The following is a 27,624-nucleotide window of genomic DNA, read 5'->3' as shown; positions in this document are numbered from 1 at the left end:
CTTCCAATGACAAGATTCTGGGAGTCTATGAATTCACACAGCTACCACCTGAGTCCAGTTCCTCATCATCTCTTACCTAGATCATTGGAAGGGTCCCCTAATTAATATCCCTGTCTCCAGCCTCTCCCCCTTCCAGACTATCTTTCATGCTACTTATTGCCCAAGCTATTTCCCTTCGGTGTACCTCTGAGCATGTCATTCCCTGACTCAGTCAATGCCAGTTGCTCCTTATGGCCTCTAAGATCAAAGATAAATTCCTCTGTTTAGCTTTGAGAGCCCTTCATCTGGCACCAACATTATCTTTCCAGCCTCATGTCCCTGACTGACCAATCCAGCCAAACTGGCCTGAAATCTCATCCTAACCCCCGACCCTCCATCTCTCCACTGCTGTGCTTCTGTGTGGACTGTGCCCATGCCTGGCAGGCCCTCCCTCCTTACCTCTGCCTCACCGAATCCTCCACTTCATTCACGACCCAGCTCAAGCACCACCTTCTACATGAAGCCTTTTGGGATACCTCTAGTTGCTAAGACCTCCCTCCAAAACCACCTTGAATTTAAATGGTTTTTTATTATTTTCTTTATATTTATTCTATATATTACTGCTGTCTTAACCACAGAATATAATTCCTGAAGAGCAGAGATTGTTTCATCAATAGTATTTGTATACCTAGGGTCTTGCACCAGGCCTGGTAATATAGTAGGTATTTAATAAATAATAATAATAGCTAACATTTATATAGTACTTTAAGGTTCACAAAGCATTTTACATATGTCATCTAGATTGATCCTTAGAATGACCCTGGGAAGTGGATGCAATTTTTGCCCCCATTTTACAGATGAGGCAATTGAGGCACAAAGAAATTAAGGGATTTGTCCAGAGTTACATAGCCAGCAACTGCCTGAGGCAGGATTTGAACTCAGGTGCTCCTGACTCCAAGTCTTATATTGTACCCTACACTATCTAGCTGCCCCTGAGTTAAATTCTTGTTGATTGAGAGACTGTGCAACTCTTTGTCCACATTATGTCCCATGCTCAGAGTGGGCATTTGCCGCTGAAATCCCTCCACCACTTCTGTGGGACTTGCTTTGGTCCTCAAACCAGAATACTTTTCCTGTGCCTCTCCCAAAAAGTTCTTGCCCTAGCTCTGGAATGCTTTATTCTGAATACACGTCTTTCTCCCGGTCTTGCCTTTCCCATAATGCACTGGAAGCACCTGGAAGACAGACACTCTTTATCTTTCTTTGCATTTCTGCCAATGCTAACAAAGTGCCTCACATATAGTTTGTACATTATAAGTGTTTGCTAAATCAAATTAAATTAAATTGACTACCTAAAGTAATGGAAGTTTTATGAGCCCATGGTCCTCATCTCTCTGAAGGGGGGGGGGGGCTCAGAATTTCTACTCATCAGACTTCTCTAAGCTACAGGCCACGTGGAGGGCAGGGGAGGCACCAGGGGTCCATCAGAAGCAGAATACCAAATCCTGCTTCCCTCCTGGACCACCAGGATCAGAGAACTAGGAACTTGAAATACTTTTAAGGAAGCTGTGGGAGAAGCCACTTAGCCTTCAGTGGACACCTGTCAGACAAGGACCCGTGGGAATATAATGCAATGTGGGCAGTGACATTTTTATGCCAGTGATTTTACTTGAAAAGAATTGTTCCAGTCTTCTACGGGAGAAACAGGATTCAGATGCTAACACCCTCCCCAGAGAAGTAGCCATCTCCATTTCCAGACATGTTTCCTTTTAACTACGAAATCCAGTTATTATGTAGACAGGGTGAGATGGACTTTCAGGAAATCTGGTCCATCTACTTAGTTAAAAAAAAAATTAAATGTTAGTTGGCATGAGTTGCTCATTAGGAAGAGGATGTCCTGAGAAGAAAGACTATTAATAGAACCCTTTAGGACACTAACCTTTGCTTTGCCTAGGATTCAGTTTCATTACAAGCTGACTTCCCAAACTGTGATTTTAAAATTTAATAATGTTGTAACATTCTGAATAGGTTCAAGTATCCATTTGACTAGTGTATATTATTGTGACTTGCAGTTTTCACAGGTGAAAAAAGTACCAATTAGACTATGAGGAACAGCAGCCAAAACTACAAGCTGTAGTAATAAATTATATTAATGCATTTCAGAAAATGCCCATATCAGCAGACAAAATGCATGCTGAACATAGGGAGAGATTTTTGTGCTATATACTGGCTCAAGAGACATTAAAAGCTTCAGAACTTTGCATGAAAAGAATTTAATTTTAATGCAAAAGTTGGCCAAGTTCTTCTTATATTTCACAGGTGTTCTAATAAATTAAACTAATTAAGATGCAAGAAAAAATTCTGACAAAATAGGCTACATTATGCTGTGATAAGTCTCCTACACCAGTGTTTCACGGATTAACATATGAATCCATTTCCATTATAAATGTAATTATTCATTATTCTAATTTAAGATAGAAACAAGAGAGGCGGCTGTCTAAACTGGATCATGGAGCATATGTTACTTTCTCATTTCTGATTTATAAATCCCTACACCATTAAACATTTTCTTTCTTTTTTAAAATTTATTTTTCTAATTTATTATTTTTTAGCATTCTTTTCTTTTTAAATTTTGAGTTCCAGATTCTCTCTCTCCCTCCCACACCTCCTCCACCCACTGAGAATGCAAACAATATATTAATTATTCATGTGAAATTATGCAAAACACATTTCCATATTACCAAAAAAGTGAGAAAATTATGCTTCAGTTTGCATTCAGAGTTTATCAGTTCCCTCTCTGGAAGTGGATAGCATTTTGTCATCATGAGTCCCTTGGAAATGTCTTGGATTATTGTATTGATCTGAGTAGCCAAGTCTTTCACAGTTGATCATCATTGCAACATTGCTGTTACTATGCACAATCATCTGGTTCTTCTCATTTCACTTTTCATCAGTTCATATAGGTCTCGCCATATTTTTTTTCTGAAATCACCCCCTTCATCTTTTCCTACAGCACAACAGTATTCCATCACAATCATATGCCACAAACTTGTTCAGTCATTCCCCAATTGATGAGTATCTCTTCAATTTTCTTTTCCACCACAAATATTTTTGTACAAATAGATCCTTTTTCATTGGAATCCTCTTTGGGATATAGACCTAGTAGTGGTATTTCTGGGTCAAAGGGTATGCACAGTTTTATAGCCCTTTGGGCATAGTTCCAGATTGTTCTCTAGAATGGTTCTACCATTTCACTAACACACCAACAGTTCACTAATGTACCCATTTACCCTCATCCCCTCCAGTTTTTGCCATTTCTGATAGGTGTGAGGTGGACCACAGAGTTGTTTTAATTTACCTTTCTCCAATCCATAGTGATTTAAAGCATTTTTCATATGGCTATATATAAATATATATGTGGCTTCAATTTCTTCTTTTGAAAACTGCCTGTTCCTATCCTTTGATCATTAATCGACTGAGGAATGGCTCTGTTTTTAAGGCATTGGTCTCAATTCCCCATATAGTTAAGCAATGAGGCCTTCATCAGAGAAACTTGCTGTAAAATTTTTTGATATTACTTCATTGTCTATGGTATCTTTCAGCTAAATGCAGTTTCCTTGAATATCTCTTTCCATTAGGTCTAATTTTGCTTTTGCTTTCTCTGAGATCATGATTGCCACTCCGCCTCTTCACTTTAGCTGAAGCATAATAGACTGTGCTCTCACCCTTCATTCTAACTTTGAGTGTGTCTTTCTGTCCCAAACGTGTCTCTTGTACATAACATATTGTTGGATTCTTGTTTCTAATCCATCCTGCTTTCTGCTTCTGTTCTATGGATTAACTCATCCCATTCATATTCACACAGATAAGATCACTAACTGTGCATTTCCCTTCATCCCATTTTTCTCTTTTTATCTGTCCCTCCTCAAAAGTCTGTCTTGCTTCTAACCATGGCTTCCCCTTATCCAGCCTCCCTCCTTCTCATTCCTCCCCACCTTGACATCCCCTGCTTTCCTGCAATGCCACAAGTGCCAGGCTCCTCTTGGCCCTATTTCTAGGACCAAGGCCCCTGCTTCCTTGTGACAGATCACAAGAGCCCTTCTCTGCCCTGGAACTGTGACTCAGAATTATTTATGGGGAACAGAGTTGCCAATCAACACTGGCTGTACCCAGTGCCAGCAAAGGGTCCCTTGTAATCTCTTTCTGACCAGTTGTCTGACTTCCCCCTTACCATCTCTGGGCTGAGAGCTTTCCGAGCTGCTGCAGCTGCTGCTTCTCCTGCTGCTGCTGTCTTTGAGACTCCCTCCAAGGCCCACCAATGGTGCTCCTGAGCCTTGGCCCACCCCAGTGTTACACACTCTACCATGGACCTCTAAGTTGCCTCAGGCTGGAAAAATGTCTCCCTCTGACTTTCTGTTGGCTCTGTCACTCCAAAATTTGATTTGAGGTACATTTTTAAAAGTCATTTGGAGGAGAATATTGGGAGAGTTCAGTTGGGTCCTGGCCAGTACTTCACCATCTCCCAGGTAGACTTTTTCATAGCAAAACACTTTTATACTCCTCTGTCCTTGGCAGTGTCTCCAAAAGTGAAAGCAGCTTGCCTGTGGACATGTTTTTTCTATTTCTAGATTCTACCTCTTTGTGTGAATCACAGTGCTTCCCATAACCCTGCAGGATCTCAGCCTCTTTTTCTGAGGTAAATAACTTTCCATAATATCACAGGAATAGACATCTAGAACCTGCAGCATCCTTACCAAGTATCTAGTCTAATCACCTCTCTTTACAAGTGAGGAAATGGAAGCTCAATGCATGGGTAAGTGACTTGCCCAAGGTCACACAGGCAGTAAAGCACTAGGGTCACTCACCCCAGTTCTGTGAGGCAGGGAAAAAGGAAGAGTTATTATTCCCATTATGCAGACAGGGACTAAAGCTCAGAAAAATTAAATACCTCACAAAATAATTACATTACGTGAAAATTTGATAAGGTAGATGTAGGTCATATGAAATTCCATTCAACTAGTGCCTAATGCAAAATAATGAAGATTGCTTAAAGATCATGAAATCCTTAGAGAGATTTAAAAGGTCCTTCCTAAGATTCTCTAGGCTATTAACATCCCCAGGTCCACTAGCTGATACACAAAGGATAAAAATTGATGGCTCTTCACAATTCTGGTTTCCATGCCTCTGTACTCTTCCCATCATATCACTATTCCCCCTAAAATGTGTTCCTCCAGATGGGGTCTGACAAAGAGGACAATGAGGAGACCTCTTCCTTCCTACTGGATGCCATGGCCCTCTTAGGGCAGCCCAAGATTTGTTGGCTACTTTGACTGCTGGATCATATTACTGACTCATGTCAAGCTTGCAGTCTCCTGAAACTCCCAGTTTTCAGACAGTTATCTAGCTATGCCTTCCCCCACTTTGTATTTGAGCAACAGAGTCTTTGAATCCAAGTATAAGATTTTGCATTTATCCCTTTTCAATTTCATCTTATTACATTTAGCAGAATTCTAGTCTCTCAAGGCCTTTTTGGATCCTTTATCTCTCTTGCCCATTGTATTATCTATGCATCATCTGGAATTGGATAAATATGCCCTCTATGAATTGATATAGATCACTAACAAAAAGTGCAGGGCCCAACACCAATTCCTAGTGCCCTACAAGGAATTATCCTGCCAAGCTGACATTGCGCCATTAACATCTGCACTCAGTCCAGTCATTCAACCAGCTCCAAATCCATTTCATCGTCTAGCCCATCTCTCTCCATCTTTTCCACAAAAATAGTAAAAGATACTTTTATCAAATGATTTATTAAAATCTAATCAAACTATAGCACCAGCATTCTGCTTATACAATTTAGAAACCTTGACAATAGAGAAAGGCTCAACATCATCTATTTTCAGTGATGCCACAAAGGCTCTTGGTAATAACCCCTGAGTTTCATGTTCACCCATCATCTCTTTAATGACCAATTTAAGATTTTTTTCTACAAACAAAATTCAAACTAACTGGCCTACAGTTTTGTAAGCCCCATTGTCTCCCCTTTTTATGAAAATCAGTCCAGTGATACCTCCATCCATTATCTGCAGCCTTTCCAATAGCACTGGCAGAGGCTCAACAGTTCCATCTGCTGTTCCTTTCACCGTGGACATTATGGCATTTTCCAGATGACTGGCTTCACAAAATAGTATTAATGGATGGAAGGGATGTTCTTTTTGGAACACATCTCTGATATCATTGGTACACTGAATTCTCAGTGAGGAAACACCCTCTACCCATGAAGATCAGTGATCCGTCTTACTTGGTCTTACCAAGTTGTCTGGGGTTGATGGTCATGGAGAGGTTGTAACACTGGGGGGACCCAAGCCCAGATCTTCCTGACTCTGAGGTCAGCTGTCTACACCATGCTATTGGTGTAGCAAGAAATATCCTGGACTTTTGGGTGATGGGACATAGTATCAAATGAGTCAACATCCCTTAATTAAGAACAGAGCATGCCAAACTACCCTCATTTCTCTTTTTTGGCAGGTTTATTAGACTGGTAGCTTAGAGGAATACAATATTTACTGTTTACTGAGATGTCAGCCACAATCTTGCAAAAAATCTCTCATGCTACCTTGGTAGACAAGATGGAGAGATGAAAAATTCACTTATGTAGATCTGGAACTGTTACTAACTCCAAAGAGGAGTAATTAATGGCTAGATATATTTTTATTTATTTCCAATAAATCAATATGCATTTATTAAGTACCTATTACATGCCAATCTCTGTGTTAAGTGCTGGGGATACAGAGACAAAAAGAAGACTGTTTCTGCCCTCAAGGAGCTCATATTCTGTTTTTGTTTCACCTTTTAATATTTTATTTTTTCTCAATTACATGTGAAAATAATTTTTAACATTCTTTTTTTAAATTTTGAATTCCAAATTCTCTCCCTTTCTTCCCACCCCTCCTTACTGAGAAGGCAAGTAATCTGACATGTGCAGTCATGCAAAATATATTTTAATATTATTCATGCTGTGAAACAAAAGACAGACCAAAAAAAAGTTTTAAAAAGTATGCTTTGATATGCATTCGGACTCCATCAATTCTTTTTCTGGAGATGGATAGCATTTTTTATCATAATTCCTTAGGAATTATCTTAAATCACTGTATTGCTGTGAACAACTAAGTCATTCACAGTTGACCACTGTACAACATTGTTGGTACTGTGTACAGTGTTCTCTTGGTTCTGTTCACTTCACTTTGCATCAGTTCATGTAAGTAAAAGTTTTTCTGAAAGGATCCTGCTCATTATTTCTTATAGCAAAATGGTATTCCATCAGAATCACATACCATAACTTGTTCAGCTATTCCCCAATTGATGGGCATCCCATCAATTTCCAACTCTTTGCCACCACAAAAATAGATACTATAAATATTTTTGTACAAATATGTCCTTTTCCTTTTTTTCTTCTTTTTTCTTTTGGTCTCTTTGGGATAGAGACCTAGTAATGATATTGTTGAGTCAAAAGATATGCACAGTCCCTTTTGGCACAGTTTCAAATTGCTCTCCAGAATGGTTGGATCGGCTCACAACTCTAGCAACATTAGTGTCCCAGTTTTTCCACATCCCCTCCAGGATCTGTCATTTTCATTTCCTGTTATATCAGTCAATCTGAGAGGTGTGAGGTGGTACCTCAGAGTTGTTTTAATTTGCATTTCTCTAATCAATAGATTTAGAGTATTTTTTCAATGGTGTTGCTGGGCTAGTCATAGAAAAAAAAAGTAATGAGGATTGAAAAAATCTTGATCTTGGCCATTATTGTTATCAAAAAGGTGACTAATAAAATATTCATAACTACTGACCCATAAGCCTGCTTTCCTGTATCTACAAAATTTTATGAGAATAATCTCTACACACTATAGAGGGCATCATGATAAATATATGTGAAGATAATGGGAAGGTTTTTGCAAATGCTACTAATAACAAATCACATCTTTACAACAGCACAACTGCCTGAAGTATGTATGTTACAAAATTTTATGGTGCTAATTTTTTTTTACTATATAAAGCATCTGATTTGACAAAGCAAAGGGATCCCAAATAGGTTATTAACATTAGGCTGACTCTAGTTAAATCAAATTCAATAAGGATAAATGTGAACTCTTACATAGTGATTTTAAAAAAAACAGTACAAGAGACATGGTTAGACAATAGTTGTTTTAAAAAAGATCTGGGAGGTCTTAGTGTAACTTTAGCTCAAAACAAGCAGACAGTGTGACATGGTAGCTAATGTTATCTCATTTGTTTACAATCCTAGAAGTGGTTATAGTTGGGTCAAAAGGCATGTACTTTTTAGTAATGTTTTGTGTATAATTCCAAATTGCTTACCAGAATAGTTGTACTGATTCACAGGTACCAACTGTACATCTATGTGTCTGTTTTCTTACAGTCCCTCCAATACATATAATTTTTCTTTTTTGTCATCTTTATCAATCTGACAGGTGTGAGGTGGAATCATAAGGAAGGGTTCTTTATGTGCAAAAATATTTATACAGCTCTTTATGTCATGACAAAAAAGGAAATTAAAGATAACTGTCAATTAAAGAATTATTGAATAAATTGTGATACTGACATGAAAAGACATTTATAAACTGATGAAGAATGAAGTAACCAGAACCAAGAGAATAATTTATACTATAAGATCAATATTATGAAAATGAAGAACTTTGAAGACTTTTATAAACTTTTATAAAGGGTGAAATGAGTAGCTAATATATACACTAACAACTTTGAAAGTTGTGAGAACTATGATGAATACAAGGACTATCCATGATTCTAGAGGGCAGATACTGTCCACTTCCTGACATAAAAGTGATAGATGTAGGGTGTAAAATGAGTCATGTATTTTTATATATATATAGCCAATGAGAGAATTTACTTTGCTTTACTATGCATATTGGTTAGAAGGAATTGTTTTTTTTCTCTTTTTTTAGTGAGAAGGGAGGTAAGAGAGAGAAATTAATTGCTGTTAATTTAAAAAAAAACACTTTATAAAAATGGAAACAGAAATGTGTTTCAGATGAGGTCTCCATAGTAGTTTGGTTTTATTGTTTTACTTTGTTATAAAGTATGGGTAACCTAGAAATGTTTTTAATGTAAAAATAAATCATTATAATAAAAACTTACAAGTAAAGCAAAAGATACTGTGACCTTGGGTCCATTAAAAGAAGTAAAGCTTCCTATAATGCTGCAGGGTGGCTAGGTAGCACAGTGGATAGAACACTTAGCTTGGAATCAGGAAGACTCTTCTTCATGAGTTCAAATCTGGTCTCAGACACTTAAGAGCTGTGTGACTCTGGACAAGTCACTTAACCCTGTTGGCCTCAGTTTCCTTCTTTGTAAAAATGAGTTGGAGAAGGAAATGGCAAACCACTCCAGTATCTCTGCCAAGAAAACCCCAGATGGGGTCATGGAGAGTCAGACACGACTGAAGCAACCAAACAATCTGTTCCACTGTTCTGCCTTATCAGGAGAACTGGGCTTGTTTCCAGCAGTTTAAGAAGAACACTAAAATGCTAGAGTGCTTAGAGGAGGGCAATCAGAATGGTGAAGGGAGAAGAAGCTATGCCTATGGAGGACTGGGTGAAAGAAGGGTATATGTTTACCCAGAAGAAAAGAAAGGGGTTGGGGGGGGGGGATGATGACCATCTCAAAAGCACTAGAAAGTATGTCATGGTGACATCATGCATGGACTAGTCCTGTTTGGCCCCAGAAAGAAGAAAAACTAGCTATGGGGACAAGCTATGAAGAAGTCAATTTGGAGTCAAAGGAAAAATTGCCTCATTATTTGAACTATCCAAAAATAGAATGGGTTGATCTGAGAAGTCTTTAAATAGAGGCTGGATGATCACTTGTCATGTACAGTGTAAGAGAGGTTTCTCTCATGTCAAGGTTGGACTCAGAGGCTACTGAGGTCCCCTTCCACCATCAAATCCTTTAAAGATGCCTTCGAGGCTCGTACGTTTTGCTGGACGAGGAAAAATTTTTTGCAAAATCTGCCTTTCAGGACAAACAAAAATTCACAGGATGAACTAATGGATCTGCATGAGAAGCAGCAGCGAGAGGCTGTGGAGGATGTCTTATCTGGAGGAATTCCTCACATCACGCGAGATTAGGGAGGTTTATCAGATGTGGGGAAAAGCACAACATTCTGTTTAAAAATATCGCCCAAATAAGGCTGTAGCAATGAGAGCCACGAATATTTTTCATGATAATGCAATGTCATATTTTAGTGAATATCTGAAAAAAAATGTCAAAAACAAGTGTTGTTTGATAGATTCCTAGTCAGAAGCAATCATAAAGAAAAGTAATCAATGAGTCAAAACACGAAAGTGATTCTAAAAAACAAAAAATAAGTGAAGGCAGTAGAAGTAGTCTTACTTTTAGTGAAAGTAGCATAAGAGAAAACACTCCCTGACATTGAAATCCCCAATGTTCTCATGGAAGGAGATTCTCCTTCCAAGCAATTAACCCTTCCTCTTCCTTCTCCTTCTCATCTCTCTCCCATCAGCCATGACTCTTCTCAAAGGTAAAGTGCAGGTTAATTTGTTTTATTTTTGGTTTATGTTGTGTATTAATCATTGCTATTGTATTTCAAGTGCATTAGGGTCAAAAAACTCACTTAAAATTATAAATAATTATTTTTATATGAATATTTTGGGGGATGTGGTACCAATCATCTGACTTTACATTATTTCCTATGGAAAAATTTGCTTTGCAATACAAACAAATCGCATGATGAACAGAATCTTGAAATGAATTAAAATTCATAAGCTGAAGTTCTACTGTATATGTATATGTGTGTGAATATATAGTATGTGTGTATGCACATATACGTACACATGTATATAAGTGTATCTATATATAGTACATGTATGTGTGATATATGTATGTGTGTATACTATATATATTGAAATTGTATAAGATTCCTCAAAGATTTAAAAACACAGATAACTTAGTTCAGTGTTCCTGACTAATATCAAATGAAGCATAAAAGAGAAACATGCATGTTTGCCAAAGGTCTTGGCCATTGTCAAGAAAGTGATCCAGTACAGAGTCCCAGTGGAAGAAGTCCCAAGAAAGGCTAGGATCCTCTAGAGGCTCCTATTTGAATGACTGGATTAAAAAGCATTTATTAAGCACTTACTATATGCCAAGTACCATGATCATACCAATAAAGACTAGAGACAGTTTGAAACAATACACACAAAGGACTGGTGGTCAGAGAGATATTTTCAGTTGCAAAGATAAAGAGATGGCAAATAGAAACATAAGACAGTAGATTGACACTTTCTAGGAAGAAAGACAAAGCTGACTTGATTATGAGTTTAGGCAGAAAGAAGAGGAGTAACATGTAGTAGTCATTGTTTTTAAAATGATATTGTACTGATGATACTAATCCGTGAAACCCTGTAAGAGGTACCTAGATGAGATCTCTAACCACAGAACAGAGCTTGATCTAACTCTCCAAACTAGGAAAACCAAGCGAATGAAGAATGATGAATGACTGGTTTCCATATAATCCAGATGCAATTTCCATGTACAACCCACAGAGCTGATCAATCGGTATGCATATTTTGGAAAGACACTGGCGATAGAAAATGAGCTGGGCCCAGAATTTTGTGGAAAGAAAAGAATTAACTTGATTGTCTTTGAGAAATGACCCCACGCCCCCACCCAAGCTTCCTCTTGAAACAAAGGTTCATCTCTTTAGCAACAACCACAGTCTCCAAAGAATTATTACAAACCAAAAACTGCAGTGATATCATTTGACAGTTGTGTGTGAGCAGAAAAGAAGATGGATGGTTCATTTAGTAAGAGAGAGTCAATGTAGATGAACACAATGGTACATTTAAAACACCAGCAAGACTAGAAAGACCTCAGAATAATGAATGGATGCCTTGTACAAAATTTATAGTAGGTCATTCACAAGAGTCACATAGGATAAGAGACTGTGGATGGATTTAAATCTATACTGATGGAGAAAATACCTAAATTGATGACATTACAAATTCACCAAAGTGTTGAAGGAAAGTATTAAAACTTCAAGATATGGCCTGATTATAAAATGATTATATTTCAGAACAAATTGAAATATACTGTCTATAGCATGAAAGTCATCAAATATAGCTATTAGAGTGGAATTAGGAGATGTTCAGCATAATCACAAAATTACTAGGTAACAGGGAAGGGGGCACACACTTGAAATGATCTGGACTAACAATGCTGTTATCCTAAATAGCTTGCCAGAGGTCAAGCGGCTCCATGAAAGCCTTAAAAAGGCCATCTACCTTACTCTTAACCAAGCACACCTCTCAAATGCTTACATGAGGAAGCTAGAGCTCATTCCAATGGCCTTTTCCATTCCTTCTCTCTAACCTTGACTCCAATGTAATAGGGACAAGAGAGAAAAAAAAATAACTAATTGCAAAACTCTTAACTTGTTGAGGCTGATAAGTAGGTATCTATCTGTTAGTTCAAAAGACCATCTCAAATCAAATATTTATGTAGTTTACTGTCATATACCATCTCTAAAGGAGACTGGAAGTAAGATTCCCACTGAGGGAGACTAAAAGAACTTCAGAGCTGTTTCTATATGCTCAAAGTCAAAATGAGGGCTCAGCTCACCAAAATTAAAAGGGAAAAAAGCAACATAACCAACTCTCCTTGATTTTTCAAGTGAAAAATACAAAACCTTTTAAACATATGTTGTACTGGCATGGCTCTTAATCCACAATAAGTCATAGTTAAATGAGTCCCTGGTATCCTTTTTCAGGATTTCAGCACTTTTTTTTCATTCTTCATGCAAGGTTCTTCATCCTCATTTTTCCTCTACCCCACAATACCTAGAATTCCCTCATTGTCACACTCTGTTCTGCCCCTCTGACAGAGTACAAAATGTAACTGGAAATAAAACTACAGTACAAGGGTCATTTTAGTCTACCTTGTTTTCTGATCCTCTTCAGCTAAAGTCATGAACTAACACTGAATGAGCATTTGAGAGACAAGAAATTGATTTTTTTTAATTTACTCTTCAATTTAGTCTAGTAGCTAAGATGTAAATCTAGCAAATCTTTCATCTCACAAAATCCAGTATCAGGAAAATGAGTACAAACTTCATGAGTTAAAAGTGAAGAGACAAAACCACCTGTATGGAATCATCAGATTCCTAAGTAACCTCCCTTTTCTTTTTCTTCCTTCTCTATGGAATGGCCTCCCCAACTTTCCAAAGGGAAGGCCTATGGCACTCTCAATATGCTATAGTTATAGGAGACAGAAAATATCAAACTATTAGAGAAGAGAGTCTATAAAACATTAGACCTACTTCTACTCTATACCTGGAAATTTTATGTTCCACACTTGCATGACTCTTTAATTACACAGCAAAGAAACAAAATAAAATATTATGGACATATGAGAAGAATATTTCCTTAGTATCTTTTGAAATTTATTTCCCAAATACAAGGAAAACATTCTTTGTAGTCAAATCAATGTTACTGAGGCAAATTAAGAGCCAGATGTAATGAAGAAATGGCAACAAGTTATGCCCTTCATCCTGCTGTTCAAAGAGTGGATCATTTTCTCCTAAATACCCAAATCATAGCTATAATCAATATAAATCAGGTGATATTTGCTCTGTGTTCTAAGAGGCCAGCAAGCCAACACTTGCTTCTCCATCTATATGCAAAATTATCTATAGTGGCTATCAAGTTAGAGGTTGCGGTGTACTAGTCAGTCAATTGATCACATTGATTTTGCTAAATGTATCGGAAAAATGTAAGGAGTAGTTATTTCTTTCTGTCGGGTATACAAAGTCACAATTTGGGAAGAACAATACATCAAATAACCACTTGCTTATGAAATATCACTTTGGGGGAAAAAAAGATGGGGAGGAACGCGGAAGTGTTTCAACAGTCACACTGCTTAACCCCATAAGCGGAAAGCCTAAGGCTTTTAGTCACTGGGACTAAAAGAATAAACCAGGAACAAGGGATGTGTCTTTCCCAAATTTTTTTTGGTCTTGGGCTGCATCTTGAATGCAGAGGCCCTGTGGCCAAATTCCAGCTCTGTCACTTCTCTCTGTGTTCCTAGACAAAGAGTTCAGCCACTCTGGGTCTTGGTTTCCTTAAGTATTAAATAAGAGGAGAGACTGAATGAAATATGGGGTCCCTTCAAGCTCTGGATCTATGATACTTTGATTCTAAAACTTAAATTTTAACTTTAAAAGTTATCCTTAGTAAGGGAAAAGAAATAAAAATTAATAACAATATGGCTCCCAAGCAAAATTCTAGAATAAAAAAATCAACATGAATGGAAAGGACAAAAGTCCTTTCAAAAAAAAAAGTCCTTCAAGGTAAAAACCTTGAAAATATTTCCCCTTAAGAAGCCCTCAGCATTCCATTTTCTTTTTCATTAAAAAAAAAATTTAAGGAGATGCGGATGAGGGGCTTAGTTTAGCACTGGGCTCATAGCAGTACTTAATAAATACTTATTCCTTTTTCTTTAAAAAAAAAAAATTGAACAACCAAAAAACCTTTAGTACCCAGAGAGTCAGACAGACGATGAGAAAAATCCTGGCCCAGCAGTTTAGGGCATATCGTGAATCAGGCAGGAAGGTGAGATGACCACCCAAGGACAGACGGCTCACGCCCTCCCACGTTTCTCTGTCTACAAAGGGAAGGCTGAGATGAGCTGGGAACATTCCCACTCCCATCCCTAGGCCGAATCCCCCATCTCCTCTCTATCACTGAACGACTGTGATCAAAAATGAAATACATCTTTATCTGTCTTATCATCTCTTACTTTTTCTGCTTCAAGCACATCAAATATTCATGGTGTTAATGGTAAGAAAAACTGTACCAAATTCACTGTCCCCCTGGTTCAGCAAAGTGTGCATGAATTCCAGTTCCTTCTCTGAAAATCATGCTGCCTTTCATCCTCTTTCCTTTGGAAGGAGACTGGAGCTTCTCGTATGCCATTTGACTTCAGCCCCGAGTTTCCTTCACACTCACAGATATGTACTATGATTTTTTAGAGAATTGTAAAATTGCAATGGCAATTCACTCTGAGCTTCACAGCAGCATTAATCTGGATGCCTTGGTTAAAATAAAAACCCTGTCCAGATTCCAGCAGAACAACATTTATCTTGAGAATGGCCATCTATGCAGCCCTGCCTTGGGCCAGTTATTATTTGGCTACTGCTTCATCTGATACAACTAATTCAGGCTGAACTCCTTCCTACTATCGATTGTCTTTCATCAGATATTACCAGGCAAAAGCAATATAATTTTTTCAGTACATATTGACTTTCCATTTTTTCTAGTTTCAACAAAATATTATGAAAGAGAAACTTTATAGAGTATAAAACAGCAACTTACACTAAGATTTTTTTAAGTTTATTCCAACATCAAGGCAAGCAAATTTGTATCTAGAAATCTAAGTTACCCATTTTAAAGCTGTTCAGGGTATTGCTTAATTTCAATACTCCCCAACAATTTTGGTAGTTTTTCCTCAAGGCAAGAAGTACTCTTGAATAGCTAAGGCTATCAGTGCAGACCAGTTAACACAAGAGAAAACAAGCATGTTTTCTGGTGGGATAAATAAAAGGCCTCTGGGGTACATAATATTATAATAGTAGCTAGATCCCAATATAATGTCCCATATCTTCATGCTCTCCCTCCCACTGTCCCCATTTTACATAATGAGCTCCACTGAGCTATGTTAGTAGAAATCAACTTTATTGACAATGGAAAACATTAGTTCCTAAAAGAATCCACATGCTGAGCAAGAAAATCCTAATAATATGTGGAGAGAAACATTTGGCTGCAGCTTCCATAAAGAATTTCAAACTGCTTTAAGATAAAAATGAAAATGACATTCCCTGTGTCCAATTACAAATGTCATAACTAAAACTACACAATTATCTCAGGAAACACTGAAGAACGTGGCCTCTCTCCCGTGGCTCCCCCTGCCCCAACAGTCCTGTGCTCCTCAGGGGTCTTCCTGACCTCTAACACTCGCCCCTAGTCCCCTAGTGCCCTTATGCCCCCTTCCTGCCCATCTGGATAGCTCTGACTCAAGGAATTCCTTATGGCCCTGTTTTCCTCTTCATCTACTACACATTCCTTCATTCAGCTGTGTCCTACAGAGCCCCTAGTCTTGATCTTTATCTCTCTAGGCCCTAGCACACAGTAGGAACTTAATACATTTTTAGTGAAGGCAATAATCCCAAACCTATTTCTCGACTCTTCAACTCTGCTCCATTAGTCAACACATACTGAATGCCTACAGGCTTCAAAGTACTTGTAACTGACACAAATAAATAGAAGACATTCTTTTGTTGTTCAGTCATTTCTGTCCGACTCTTCTGTGACCCCATTTGGGGTTTTCTTGGCACAAATACTGGAGGGGCTTGCCATTTCCTTCTCCAGCTCATTTTACAGATAAGGAAACTGAGGCAAACAGGGTTAAGTGACTTGCTCAGGGTGACACAGCTAGTACTCATATCTAGGGCCAGATTTGAACACAGGGAGATAAGTCTATCTGACTCCTAACCCAGTGCTCTATCTACTGTACAAGAAACACATAATCTAGTTGAGGAGATTAAAAATTACACATATGAAAGCCAATAATCCAAGGTGAGTTTCTTCAATTCCCTCTCTATACTTCCTCCCTCTAATGGTTCTCCCATCACTTCAATGTGGCTGACTAGAAAATGTCTATCTCCAGCCTTGGCCTCTCACTCGTTTTTCCAACCTGCATTTCCAATCACCTATAAAACATTATGTATGACTGTCTCACCATTATGTCAAACAGGCTCACTTTCTGTCTATTCCATGACTGTCACTCACTCTGTACCATTCACCTGAATTCATGGGGAATCTATCACCAAGTCCAATTGTTTCCTCATTTGGAAAGTTTTGGCCTCTATCCATTCTTTCTGATTGCCCCAGTCACAGCTTCCCCATGACCTCACTCCTAGAAGACAACAACCTCCCCACTGGTTTTCCTGCTTCTAGGCCCCCTTCCCCAATTTCATATGCTCATCAGACTAAACCTGTTGTTCCTTTAATCAAAAATGTGCAATGATCCTATGCCGACTGCATTAAATCCGAGTTCCTTTGTGTGGTCTGGGATCCCACCCTTTTTTGGAGTATACCTCAACACAAACTCCTTGACTCAGGTCAGTCCTCCCACTGTCCTCCAGTCAGTGTCTTTGTGTCTCTGATTGTGTCCTTTCTCGATACCAACCCCAATCCGTAATGCTCTTTTTGTCTCCAATCCATTCCTTAACTATATCCCGCTCCATCTTTCAAGCCCTTGGCCCCAAGTCTCATTTTCTCCATGAGGCCTTCTCCAACTACTCCAGTTCACCATTTACTTCTATACTCCTACTGTACTTAGGAATAAGAATCTAGAATTCTGATTTTCCTGATCTAATGAACTCTTGGGAAGGAAAAGTTCATCAAACAATGCAAGCTGCATCTTCTTAAAGAATTAATAGAGAGGTGGGTAGGTGGTGCAGTGAAAAGAGCACCGGCCCTGAAGTCAGGAGGACCTAAGTTAAAATCCAGCCTCAGACACTTAACACTTACTAGCAGTGTGACTTTGGGCAAGTCACTTAACCCCAACTGCCCTCCAAAAAAGCAAAAGAAAAAAAAAAGAATTAGTGAGAGCACTGAGAAGTCAGGCCATCTTCTCAGGGTCACAAAGCTGGACAGGGTCTGGGGTGGAAGTGGAACCCAGGCTGTGTTGATTCCAAAGGTGCTCTCCATCAATTACACCATGCAGCCTCTCACAACTATCTCTTAAATATTTCAAAAATTAATTTTATCACATAAACAAAACTACAAACTCTTTGAGAAAAGGGAATATATAGGATACTTTTGTCATTTCTCATATGGTTATCATAGTGTTTGGCACACAGCATGTACTCAATGAATAATTGCTATCTGAATCTACCTGGCAAAAATTTTCCAAGGACACAAACAGTTTTTACCTGAAGCACTATCACCATTGTTTAAAGTAGTCTTATATGGCTTTCTTTGAAGGATTAAAATTGTCCTTCCATAGATTAATGATGTGCTCAAGGAAATCCCTTTAAGTATAAAATGGAAATAATTTTGATGAGCTGAAAGAACATAAGAAATATATCTAAAAGGTATATTTTCAAAAGCTAGAAAAGATTGTTGAAAAGCAATTTTCAGGTATATCAATCATTTTTTTTCCTGACCTCAAATTTTCTAGCCTGACTATTTAACTTCAACTACACTGATTCCAACCATACTCTTTTTCAAAATGACAGATTTTTTTCTCCAACCATTTCCCACAAACTTTTCTTGAGCAAACACCCTCCTTTGATCCAAGCCAAACTTCTCCTATCACTTAAGCCCACAAGCGTGGTCATGTTGAAGATCCCAAGAGAGTACTGGGGTGATTATCAGGCATTGCATTTCAGTTCCTAAGAAAACTCTCATAGTGAACTCTGATGGTTCATCCACTGAAAGGACAATCGTGAGCCAGAAGGCCCTATTTTATCACCTGTCATGTTCAATGTATATATGAAGTCATTTAGAGAAGCAGTCAGGCATTTGGGGGCTATCATCTCCTTTTTATCTAACTCTAACAGCTCAATCTTACCACCTGTCTACTGCCTGACAGGTCAGGGGGGCTGAAATCACACAAAACTGGTTGAGATTCAACCCATAAAAGGCAAAAGTGACGCTGGTAGATGGGAGGCAATATGTGTATAAGGAGGTGTGAACTAAGGCCTCTCTGTCCTATGCTGGAGGCTCCAGCTCTCATGCAGCCTGGGACTTCTCTGAGAACCCCAGCTGCTTCTGGAGTTTTCAGGGGTAGGAAGAGAGCAGCATTTTTCTCTATATGTTTATCACAGCCTGTGTCATCTTTTTCCAATAGGAATGTTGGCACTTTTCTAAATGCCTTTCTTTCTAGCCTCCAGGAGGGATTTCCACAAAGCACTCGCAATGCAGCAGGCCCAAGACCAGGCCGGCTGTGATGAAAAACCCGACTTCACAGGCAGCATAATGTACTTGCTTTCCATTGTTTGCACTGTGCTATTTAACACTTGCTTTTGAATATAACTCCAAGTGTGAATATGAATTTATAAAGGCCAATAAAATAATAACGAAGCCACAGATCTATGCCCATTTCTCTTGTGTGTGTATGCGTGTCTTCTCTCAATAATAACTATTTTACTCCTATTCAAAGTTGCCGAGTTTTCAATTTATGGAGGTAAAGAAAAAGTACTTTCCACAGAGAACCAAATCCCTGACACTTGAATATGCCAAAGGTCTAGATTTTGGTTATTTTATGTGATAGTGGAAGATCTTTCTGGTTGAGCTGCCTTACCTCACTAAGGCAAGGCAATGGGAATGGTGTTATGCTGCTTTCTTCTTAAGTCTTAATCATCAGGGCTGCAAAATCTTCAGTAATGCTCCAGCTAATGCGATATTTAAAACAGCCTCAAGGTGTAAGTATAAAAAATAAGACATTTCGTCTAGAAATACAAATGATTTAATCTCCACAGCAGAGAAGAATAACTCAAAATTCTCTATCTATTCTTAAATATAACCCTCAATGACAAGTGATTTGGCTCAGAATAATATTATTATATCTCATTAAATATTAAGGATAGGGCCCTGAGTGTAATCGATCAGTGCCACCCTGTTTTTCACATCTCCCATTCCCCAAACTCTCTCCTTGATCCTAGACTCTACCCAGGTCCCCCCAGACCCTTAACCTACTCATAGCCCCACTTATTCTCCCTGATCACTCCATGTGCCCCTATTTAACATCCTCTTCTCTCCCAGTCGTAGATCATCCTATACCACAGGCATTTGACATTTCCCAGCCGTGGACTTAAAATAACAAAAACTGTGGGGAAGGGGAGGGAAAAGAGCTATCCCTCTGTGAAAAGTGAGGGAAAAGGCAGCTTTGTTGCAGTCACTAACAATTAACATAAAAACAAATGAAAAATACCAATAAGTAGTTATAATGGAAGATCACAGAAAGCACCAACATGGCTTTATCAATAACAAGTCATGCCAGACTAAATTAATTTCCTTTTCAGATGGGATTACTAAATTAGCAGATGAGGGGAATGCTGTGTCTATAGGTTACCTAGGTTTTAGCAAAGCTTTTGATAAATTATCTCATACTATTCTTATAGAGATGATGAAGAGATATGGATTAGCCAATAAAAATACTGGATGGATTCAGAACAACAGAATAATATTATCATATCTCATTAAATGTGGATAAACAGTAGTTGTTAATGGTTGTCAAAGAGTAGTTGTTAATAGTTCAATGAGAATGTGGCAAGAGGTCTCCAGTAGAGTGCCTTGGGCATCTGTGCTTAGCCCTGGGAGGTATAAAAGATGGTATGGTATTAACAGATAATATGGTATTTGCAACAAATTGGCTAATAACACAAAGTTATGAGGGATAACTAACATAATGATTAAGAGAGTCAGGATCCAAAAGGATTTTGATAGGATAAAGCACAGGACTCAACCAAATGAGATATAATTCAATAGCGATAAATGTAAAGTCTTAAACTTGGCCACAAAAAATTTATCTTAATCGATATAATATGGGAGAGGCACAGATAGGTAGAAGCTGTTTGGAAAAGAATCTGGGGTAGGAGGGAATGATGGATTACAAGGTCAATATGAGTCAGCAGTATGATGTGACAGTCAAAAAAGCTAACAGGATTGTGAACTACACTGCTCCCAGGAATAGGAAGGTGACAGGCCTGCAGTTCTCAATGCTCATAATAGCCCATCTGGAGAACGATGCCTAGTTCTGGGCAGCATGGTTTAAGAAGGGTGTTGATATGCTAGAGAGTATGCAGAGGAAGGTGATCAAGTTGGTGATGGGACTTGGGCCCATGACATAGAAGGACTGGTTCAAGCACATGGTCATGGTGAGCATGGAGAAGAAAAGCCATGATAGCCATCTTCAAATATCTTGAAGGGATGCCATTGGAAGAGAAATTCCATTTGTTCTGTTTGGTCTCAGATAAGAGAAAGAGTAGCAATGGGTATAAGTTGGAAAGAAACAAAGTATGGTTTGGTATCAGAAGACTTTTCCTAATAACTAGAGTTTGCAAAAAGTAGAGTAGGAGGCAGTGAGAGGTGGCTGGCTTCCCCTCCTCAAAGCTCCGGCAGGGAGCAGGGGCAATCCCTTTGCTGGTCGGGTTAGCCTGCATGGCGGCTGAGGTCCAACTCTCAAGTTCTTTGTATAAATCCCATGCGTTTATACACTTCAATACGCAATGAGCATCTTGCTGTCCCTGGCCCATATTCTCAAGGTCTAAGGTAGTTTCAGGGGGTTGGGGGAGGGGGACTTCTAACACAGACCTTGCAATATATCTAAAGCAAGTACTCAGACACAATCCAAGACACTGGGCTGAGGCCAAGACTCCCAGGATGCGTACAGTGGAGTTTTTATGTTCTAGGCCATTAGATGGGCAATCTAGACTTTTAGTTGGCAGTCATCGTAACTGAGTACACGTAAAAGTGGCCAGTGAAATGAGACTCCTCAAATCTCACCAAAGACAACACTCTCCGAGCTCTTATTGCTGTCCCCAAGGTTTACTCAGGCAGTTCTTTGCCACATCCCAGGACTTTCCTCAGCACCAAAGGAGCTAACTTAAGACCCCCACACATTATATTATAATGAATGTCTAGAAAAAAACTGGTTTTCTGGAACCATGTGCATTATCTGAAGGCTCTAAATTCTGTGGAAAAACTCAATCCCAAGGACCACCCTAAAAAATAGATATCACATCATCAATGTCAAATGTCATGATTGCTGCAATGATTGTCACAACTCCCAACTGAAATTTACCAAGGCAATTCTGGGGCGGGGGATAAAAAGTCTTACCTTGCTTGGCAACTGAGAAGCAACATCTCTCGGTTATGGAGCAAAACGTATAAAAGGACCAGAAAAGCTTTTGCTCGAATGGAAGTTGAAGGACTGTCAAACAGACGGATAATGGTGGTAACAAAGTCCTAAAGAAGAGAGATGGCAATTATGAAGAAAACAAGAAATCAATACTCTTTCAGCAGGAATAGTGTTTATTATCAAGAAAAAGATTACAGAGGAGTGGAAGCTGGGCTCAAATTTATTACTACAGTCACTGAATGAAATCTTTGGGCAAAATAGATGATGGTCCCATTTTAGTAAGGCCTTTGGAGCTGGAAAAATAGAGTGAAAAGAGTGATGACCAAAACGCCACAGAGAGATGTCTACACTGAAGGGCACCTCACTTGTCCCACTGGAGTGACTGCCTAAGGCCAGGCAATAGTAATGTTACTCTCCCTTCAAACAAATGAACTTTGGGAGTTCTAAATATTCATCTCTCAAAAATCTTTCTTCCTTACTGTTTTTATGAAGTTCTTATGCAAACATGTATTTATTTATTTTTTTGTGAAGAAGCACAATGGAGAGAGAGAGTTCAAGGAAGCTTCTAGCCCATCCGAAATCAAAATATATGCCTAGATCTAGAAAAGTTATTTTTACTACTCTCATATGCCCAGTCACCTGGGCACTCACTGACAAACAGATATAAGATGCAGTATATTGAAAATTCACATGGGGGGGGGGGCATATTGGGCTTTTAAAAAAATTTAAAAGTGCCTTTGTCAAAAGACTACTTGGATTTGGAAATATTTTCCTTTAAAAAGAAAACTGAACTGGCCCATTCTTCTGTTACCACTTCCATTCTTCTGATTGTCAATGCCTTTCTGAGGTCTTTTCCCTGGACAAACACTCCATTCTTGAAATGTTCTTTCCATAGGTTTCATGACACCAAATTTTTCCATTTCTCTTCCAACTACTCTAACTTCCTTCTCTTTTTGCTCCTTCTACCTACTAATTCTAACTAATGCTCAAAGCACACTTTGTTTGCAGTTCTTTGCTCTTTCTCTGATTATCTCCAGGGGCCAGGAAAGGCTTCCTAATCAAAGCCGTTTTTGATTGAGTCCTGAAGGAATCAGGGATGCCCAGAGGTAAGGATGAGGAAAGGGCATTTTGGGAGTGGGAGAACACAAGGGGGAGATGGAAGGATACATGTGAGGAACAGCAAATAGGCAAGCGTCGCCAGATGATGATACAGGTAGAAGGAAGAAAAATGTAAGAAAACTACAAAGGTAGGAAGGAGCCAGGTTGAAAAGAGCCTCAAGATGTTCCAAACAAAGGTTTTATATTTGATACTGGAGGGAATAGGGAGTTCCTGGAGTTTACTGAGTTAGGGCGAGGTGACAAGTCAAATACCGACGTTCCCAGGGTTTCTCTGCACAGTGACATCTACAGACTAGAGAGATTTTGCAAAGCATCCCTCCAAACTGTACCTACAACTATGGTGATCCCAATGATACGCAATATTAATATGTAATACCAGAGTAGGTATTACACTTATCAGTGAAATAGAAGGGGCTGTAGTGGCAACCACACTGGCATACCCAGGATGGCTGCTAGCACAGGTTCTTACATCTGCTTTACTAGGAAAGAGAGCTAGCTGTTCAAGGGGTCAACAATCTTTTTAAATTACATTTACTAGTTCAGGAGAAAATTCAGCACCCTGAATTTCGGAGAAAATACAAGCAGAGAAATAAAGACCAACAGGGCTTCTAACCGTCTGAGAAATTAGCAGATCAACAGACAAATCCAAATGTCTGACCAAGGCAATACATACAGAGTTACCAGAAAGAGAAGCATGAACATCTGAGTTTCACAAAGTGTGGGGGTGGGGAAGGTCCTTAATGGCTACCCAGAATTTCATCTGACAAAATCACAAGAACACCCTTCCAATAAGTGAGCCCCAAAGCAAAATGCTAACCTCAGAGTATGTATGTCCTTTTCAGAGCCAGAGGGCATCACAACCCTCATGACTCAGTGCCTAATTAGAAATTAACAAAAGGTGTGAAAGCCTTCCTACAAGCAAGCCTCTCCCAAGCAAGCTTCCCTTAATGGGCTCCACCAAGGCCTATTAATGGACAAGGAAGACCTTGTATCCCATTAACATTACAGGGGTAAAGGTAATACCAGGACAGACATAGGGACCCAACCTGGTATCTTCAAGAAAAAGTTGTTGAATGACAGTATTTTTAAAAAGGTTTTTTTTTTTTTTTTCAAAATATAGCCTAGGATGTCAAGGTTCATTTGAAATTTCCTCAAAGGGACATGACCTTCACAATGTGAAAGAATCTTATACAGTAAACTATTAAAATGCAAAGCAACATTGTGGGGAAATGATCAGAATTGACAACTCTAGCAATCATTTAATAGAAATTCATAAATTTTTAGAAATCCCAAAATCATCACAGCAAGGAGAAAATTTGGGGCAACATGAGGTTTTTTTTTTTAGCAAGAAACATGACATTGTAACTAAGGCTAGACTCCCCACCCCCCAAGATTTCCTGGACTAAAAACACTGTCATTCAATCTAGAATAAATATTTAATTATATTTAGTTCTCTCTACATTCATTCATATTGTATCTCCTGACAGATACTACAGAGTAAACAAGCTTACTGGGACTATACCTGACTCCATAATGAACTAGACTCTTTTTAATATGGCAGCACCTACCAATGCAGTGAAAGTGTCTTTACAATACTGAAAGAGTCAATGAATTTTTTTCAAGTATTTAGTTTTCAAGTGCTGGAATAATTTGACCTGAAAGGGCAATCTATGAAAGCACTCTTCTAACATGGTATCTCATGTATAAGTTAAGATCAAGCAAAATTTCTGCATAGATACAACGAAGGATAACTTTGTTCAACAATCCTCTGATTATCATTATCGCATAAGGCACAAAACAGGGAGACATATGCTCGCCACTGGCATCTGTCTGTCATGGAGGATGACTTCTGAAAAGTCCAACTGGGAGAGAGAGAATCTGTAACAACTGAGATGTTTTCCAAACGTTCCTGTTTCTGGATGACATGTGCTGATCATTTTAGAGTCCTATAATAACACAAGTTCTCCTTAATGATGCCCACAAACCCTCAAAAGGGAGAAATTAAGTGGACAGAAAATGCATGGTGCCTACATTAAGACATGAGGTTGGATAAGCAGTAATGAGTGAGCCCACCAAAACACCTATCTTTGATGGGTCCTGTATGGACAACAAACTGGGCCTAGAATTAAACTGTCTGAAGTCAGACTGGATTATATACAATACTTAAGGATCCCAAGCTGCTTCTTCCTGCAAAAAGTCTATCTTCTTATGATAATATAAAAGCCATATAGCTGTTAATCTTGGAATGATCGATCAATTGATATTCATTTATTAAATGCCTCCTATATGCCAAGCACTCTGCTAGTCTGGGGATACAAATACAAAAGCAAGAGTCCCTGCCTTCAAGGAAGTTCCATTCTACTATACCATCATCTCTAAAGAATCTACTATAAGGAACTCAAAAGACAATGGAAAGACACGTGGTCATCATGGAGACTCAGTATATTCCCAATGATGAAATGCATGTAGGAAGTACTATATAAAACATAAAGAAGGACACACAAGCCTGGAAAATGAAGCAGTGCAGTCATTTTCCAAGGGTAAGGAATAACAAATGAATAACCTGAAAGCTGAACTGGTTATTTATGAAACATTTTTTAAAAAGAAAGCCTTTAATGCATATTCTGGAGAACTGATGGAAGAGTTTGGACAAAAACAGGGAATAAAAAGGTATTCATGGATTTCCACTTGTATTATAAAAGGGAATGTGTATATACAGAAGACTGCAGAACCCATGAACTTAGGAAATAATACATGTGTTACCTATGAAGGTCAAACCACATGCAAAGTGTTTTGTAAGCCCTGCATAAAAGAGATGGAATATTAGGCTGTTTTGGGGGAGGGAGGTTTGCTTCTGCATAGGGAGAATAAAAGTCATTTCTATTTTTCTGCAAACTTTCAGTGGGTCCAAAAGGAAGAAGTTAATTGTATAAGAGATGTGCTGTTTTCTCCAAAGTCTCCAGAGCTTTCTACTGGGACACCACAGTGCAGAAATTGGGATATTCTTTACTTAATTTGCTTCATGTTTATGTATTAGAAGACTTATAAATAAGGTCTGATATGGCAGCCACTCAGCCTGCAACACTCCTATCAACTTCAATGAAGTTAGGAAGCTTTTATTTTTCTCTCAAATGTTCATATTTATAGCCTGTTTAAAAGCTTTATAAATAAGGAGTTTAGGGAAAGAGGTGATAATTCCACTGAAATGTGCTATATTAGGCAAAGCTTTTTGGTAGGGAGATTTGGCAAGAATATTTATAGTAAAAACTAACAACTTTCTTTGTGCTTTTTATGGCCTATACTCTCTAATTATATTATTTGGTCTAACCTAAAAATAATATTATTTTAGGGTGCTGAAGAAAATTAGAGACTCACAGTGTCAAGGAAACTGAGTTTTAGGGAAAAAAGGAGGATTTTTTGTTGAGTAAAAATTTTTGTGTGCCTTCTTTAAAAAAAAATGCTGAGAGTGATGGTACATGCCTGTAACCCTGCTATTGGGAAGGGGGAGACTGGTAGATCCCATGAGTCTAGGGATTCTGAGTTGTAATAGGGCTAAAACCTTTCCGGAATCTGCACTAATTTCAGCATGATTTCTGGCATGGTGAGGCCTGGGTGGGGGTTTGGGGAGGGACCAGAGGGTCATCCGGCTTCCTAAGGAAGGGAGAGGGAAGGAACAGGTTAAAGCTTCTACCTTAACCTGTACTGTGATCATGTGCTTTTGGCCTTAGTGAATACAGGATCCAGTCTCAAAAAAAAAAAATAATTATCTCCCTTCATAAAAAACTAGGCTTTTGCTATCAAGTGGTAAGGTCTCCTCCTGGGTTCACACCATAGACCATGGGAGAAAATGGACACTGAGAAATAAAATACCATATTCTTCAAAGTAGGTACTATTTTATTTTTGTCTTTATTTCCTTATATATCACATGGCCAAGTTTAATATTTATTTGCCAAAGTAAACCGAATTAATTGATAGTAGCAGTAATAGTAGTAGTAGTAAATAATAATGATAGTTCACATTTATATAACACTTTAAATTTTATATAGGGGCAGTTAGGTGGTACAGTGAATAAAGCACCAGCCCTGGAGTCAGGAATACCTGGGTTCAAATCCAGCCTCAGATACTTAACACTTACTGGCCTTGTGACCTTGGACAAGTCACTTAACCCCAACTGCCCTGCCTTCTCCCCTCCAAAAAGACAAAAAAAAAATTTATATTGTCTTTTATGTGTATTATCTCATTTGATCTAAATAACCATGTAAAGTGGGAACTACTACCAATTTGCGATGAGAAAAGTAAAGACGTGATTGGTTCAATGACTTGTCCAGGGTCATACTTGTCCAGGGTCATACAGTTAAGTAAGTATGATGAGATGGGATCTAAACTCATATCTTCCAGATCCAAGTTCAGCACTATATGCTGTGCCACCTAGCCTGGACTTCTATAATGAATGAGTACAGTTCATCTGATAATTAGAACTTTCAGAAGAAGGAAGGAAGGAAGGAAGGAAGGAAGGAAGGAAGGAAGGAAGGAAGGAAGGAAGGAAGGAA

At 38.6% G+C, this 27,624-nt stretch overlaps 1 protein-coding gene across 3 annotated transcripts in view; it reads right to left on the bottom strand.

The window, feature by feature from the left end:
* The window catches only part of ULK4 (unc-51 like kinase 4), a 651,081-nt gene that overhangs the window by 437,199 nt on the left and 186,258 nt on the right, over positions 1–27,624 (bottom strand). For all 3 annotated transcript variants that reach the window (XM_069088326.1, XM_069088324.1, XM_069088325.1), the window contains exon 22: positions 21,934–22,061. In XM_069088326.1, coding sequence (XP_068944427.1) covers positions 21,934–22,061 — 128 coding nt within the window. The remainder of the gene's footprint in view (positions 1–21,933; positions 22,062–27,624) is intronic.

Source organism: Petaurus breviceps, unplaced genomic scaffold (assembly GCF_028583685.1).
Source record: "Petaurus breviceps papuanus isolate PSGF00001 unplaced genomic scaffold, PetGlider_PUasm1.0 185, whole genome shotgun sequence".
Lineage (NCBI taxonomy): Eukaryota > Metazoa > Chordata > Mammalia > Diprotodontia > Petauridae > Petaurus > Petaurus breviceps.
This window is presented reverse-complemented; position numbering and strand designations above follow the sequence as displayed.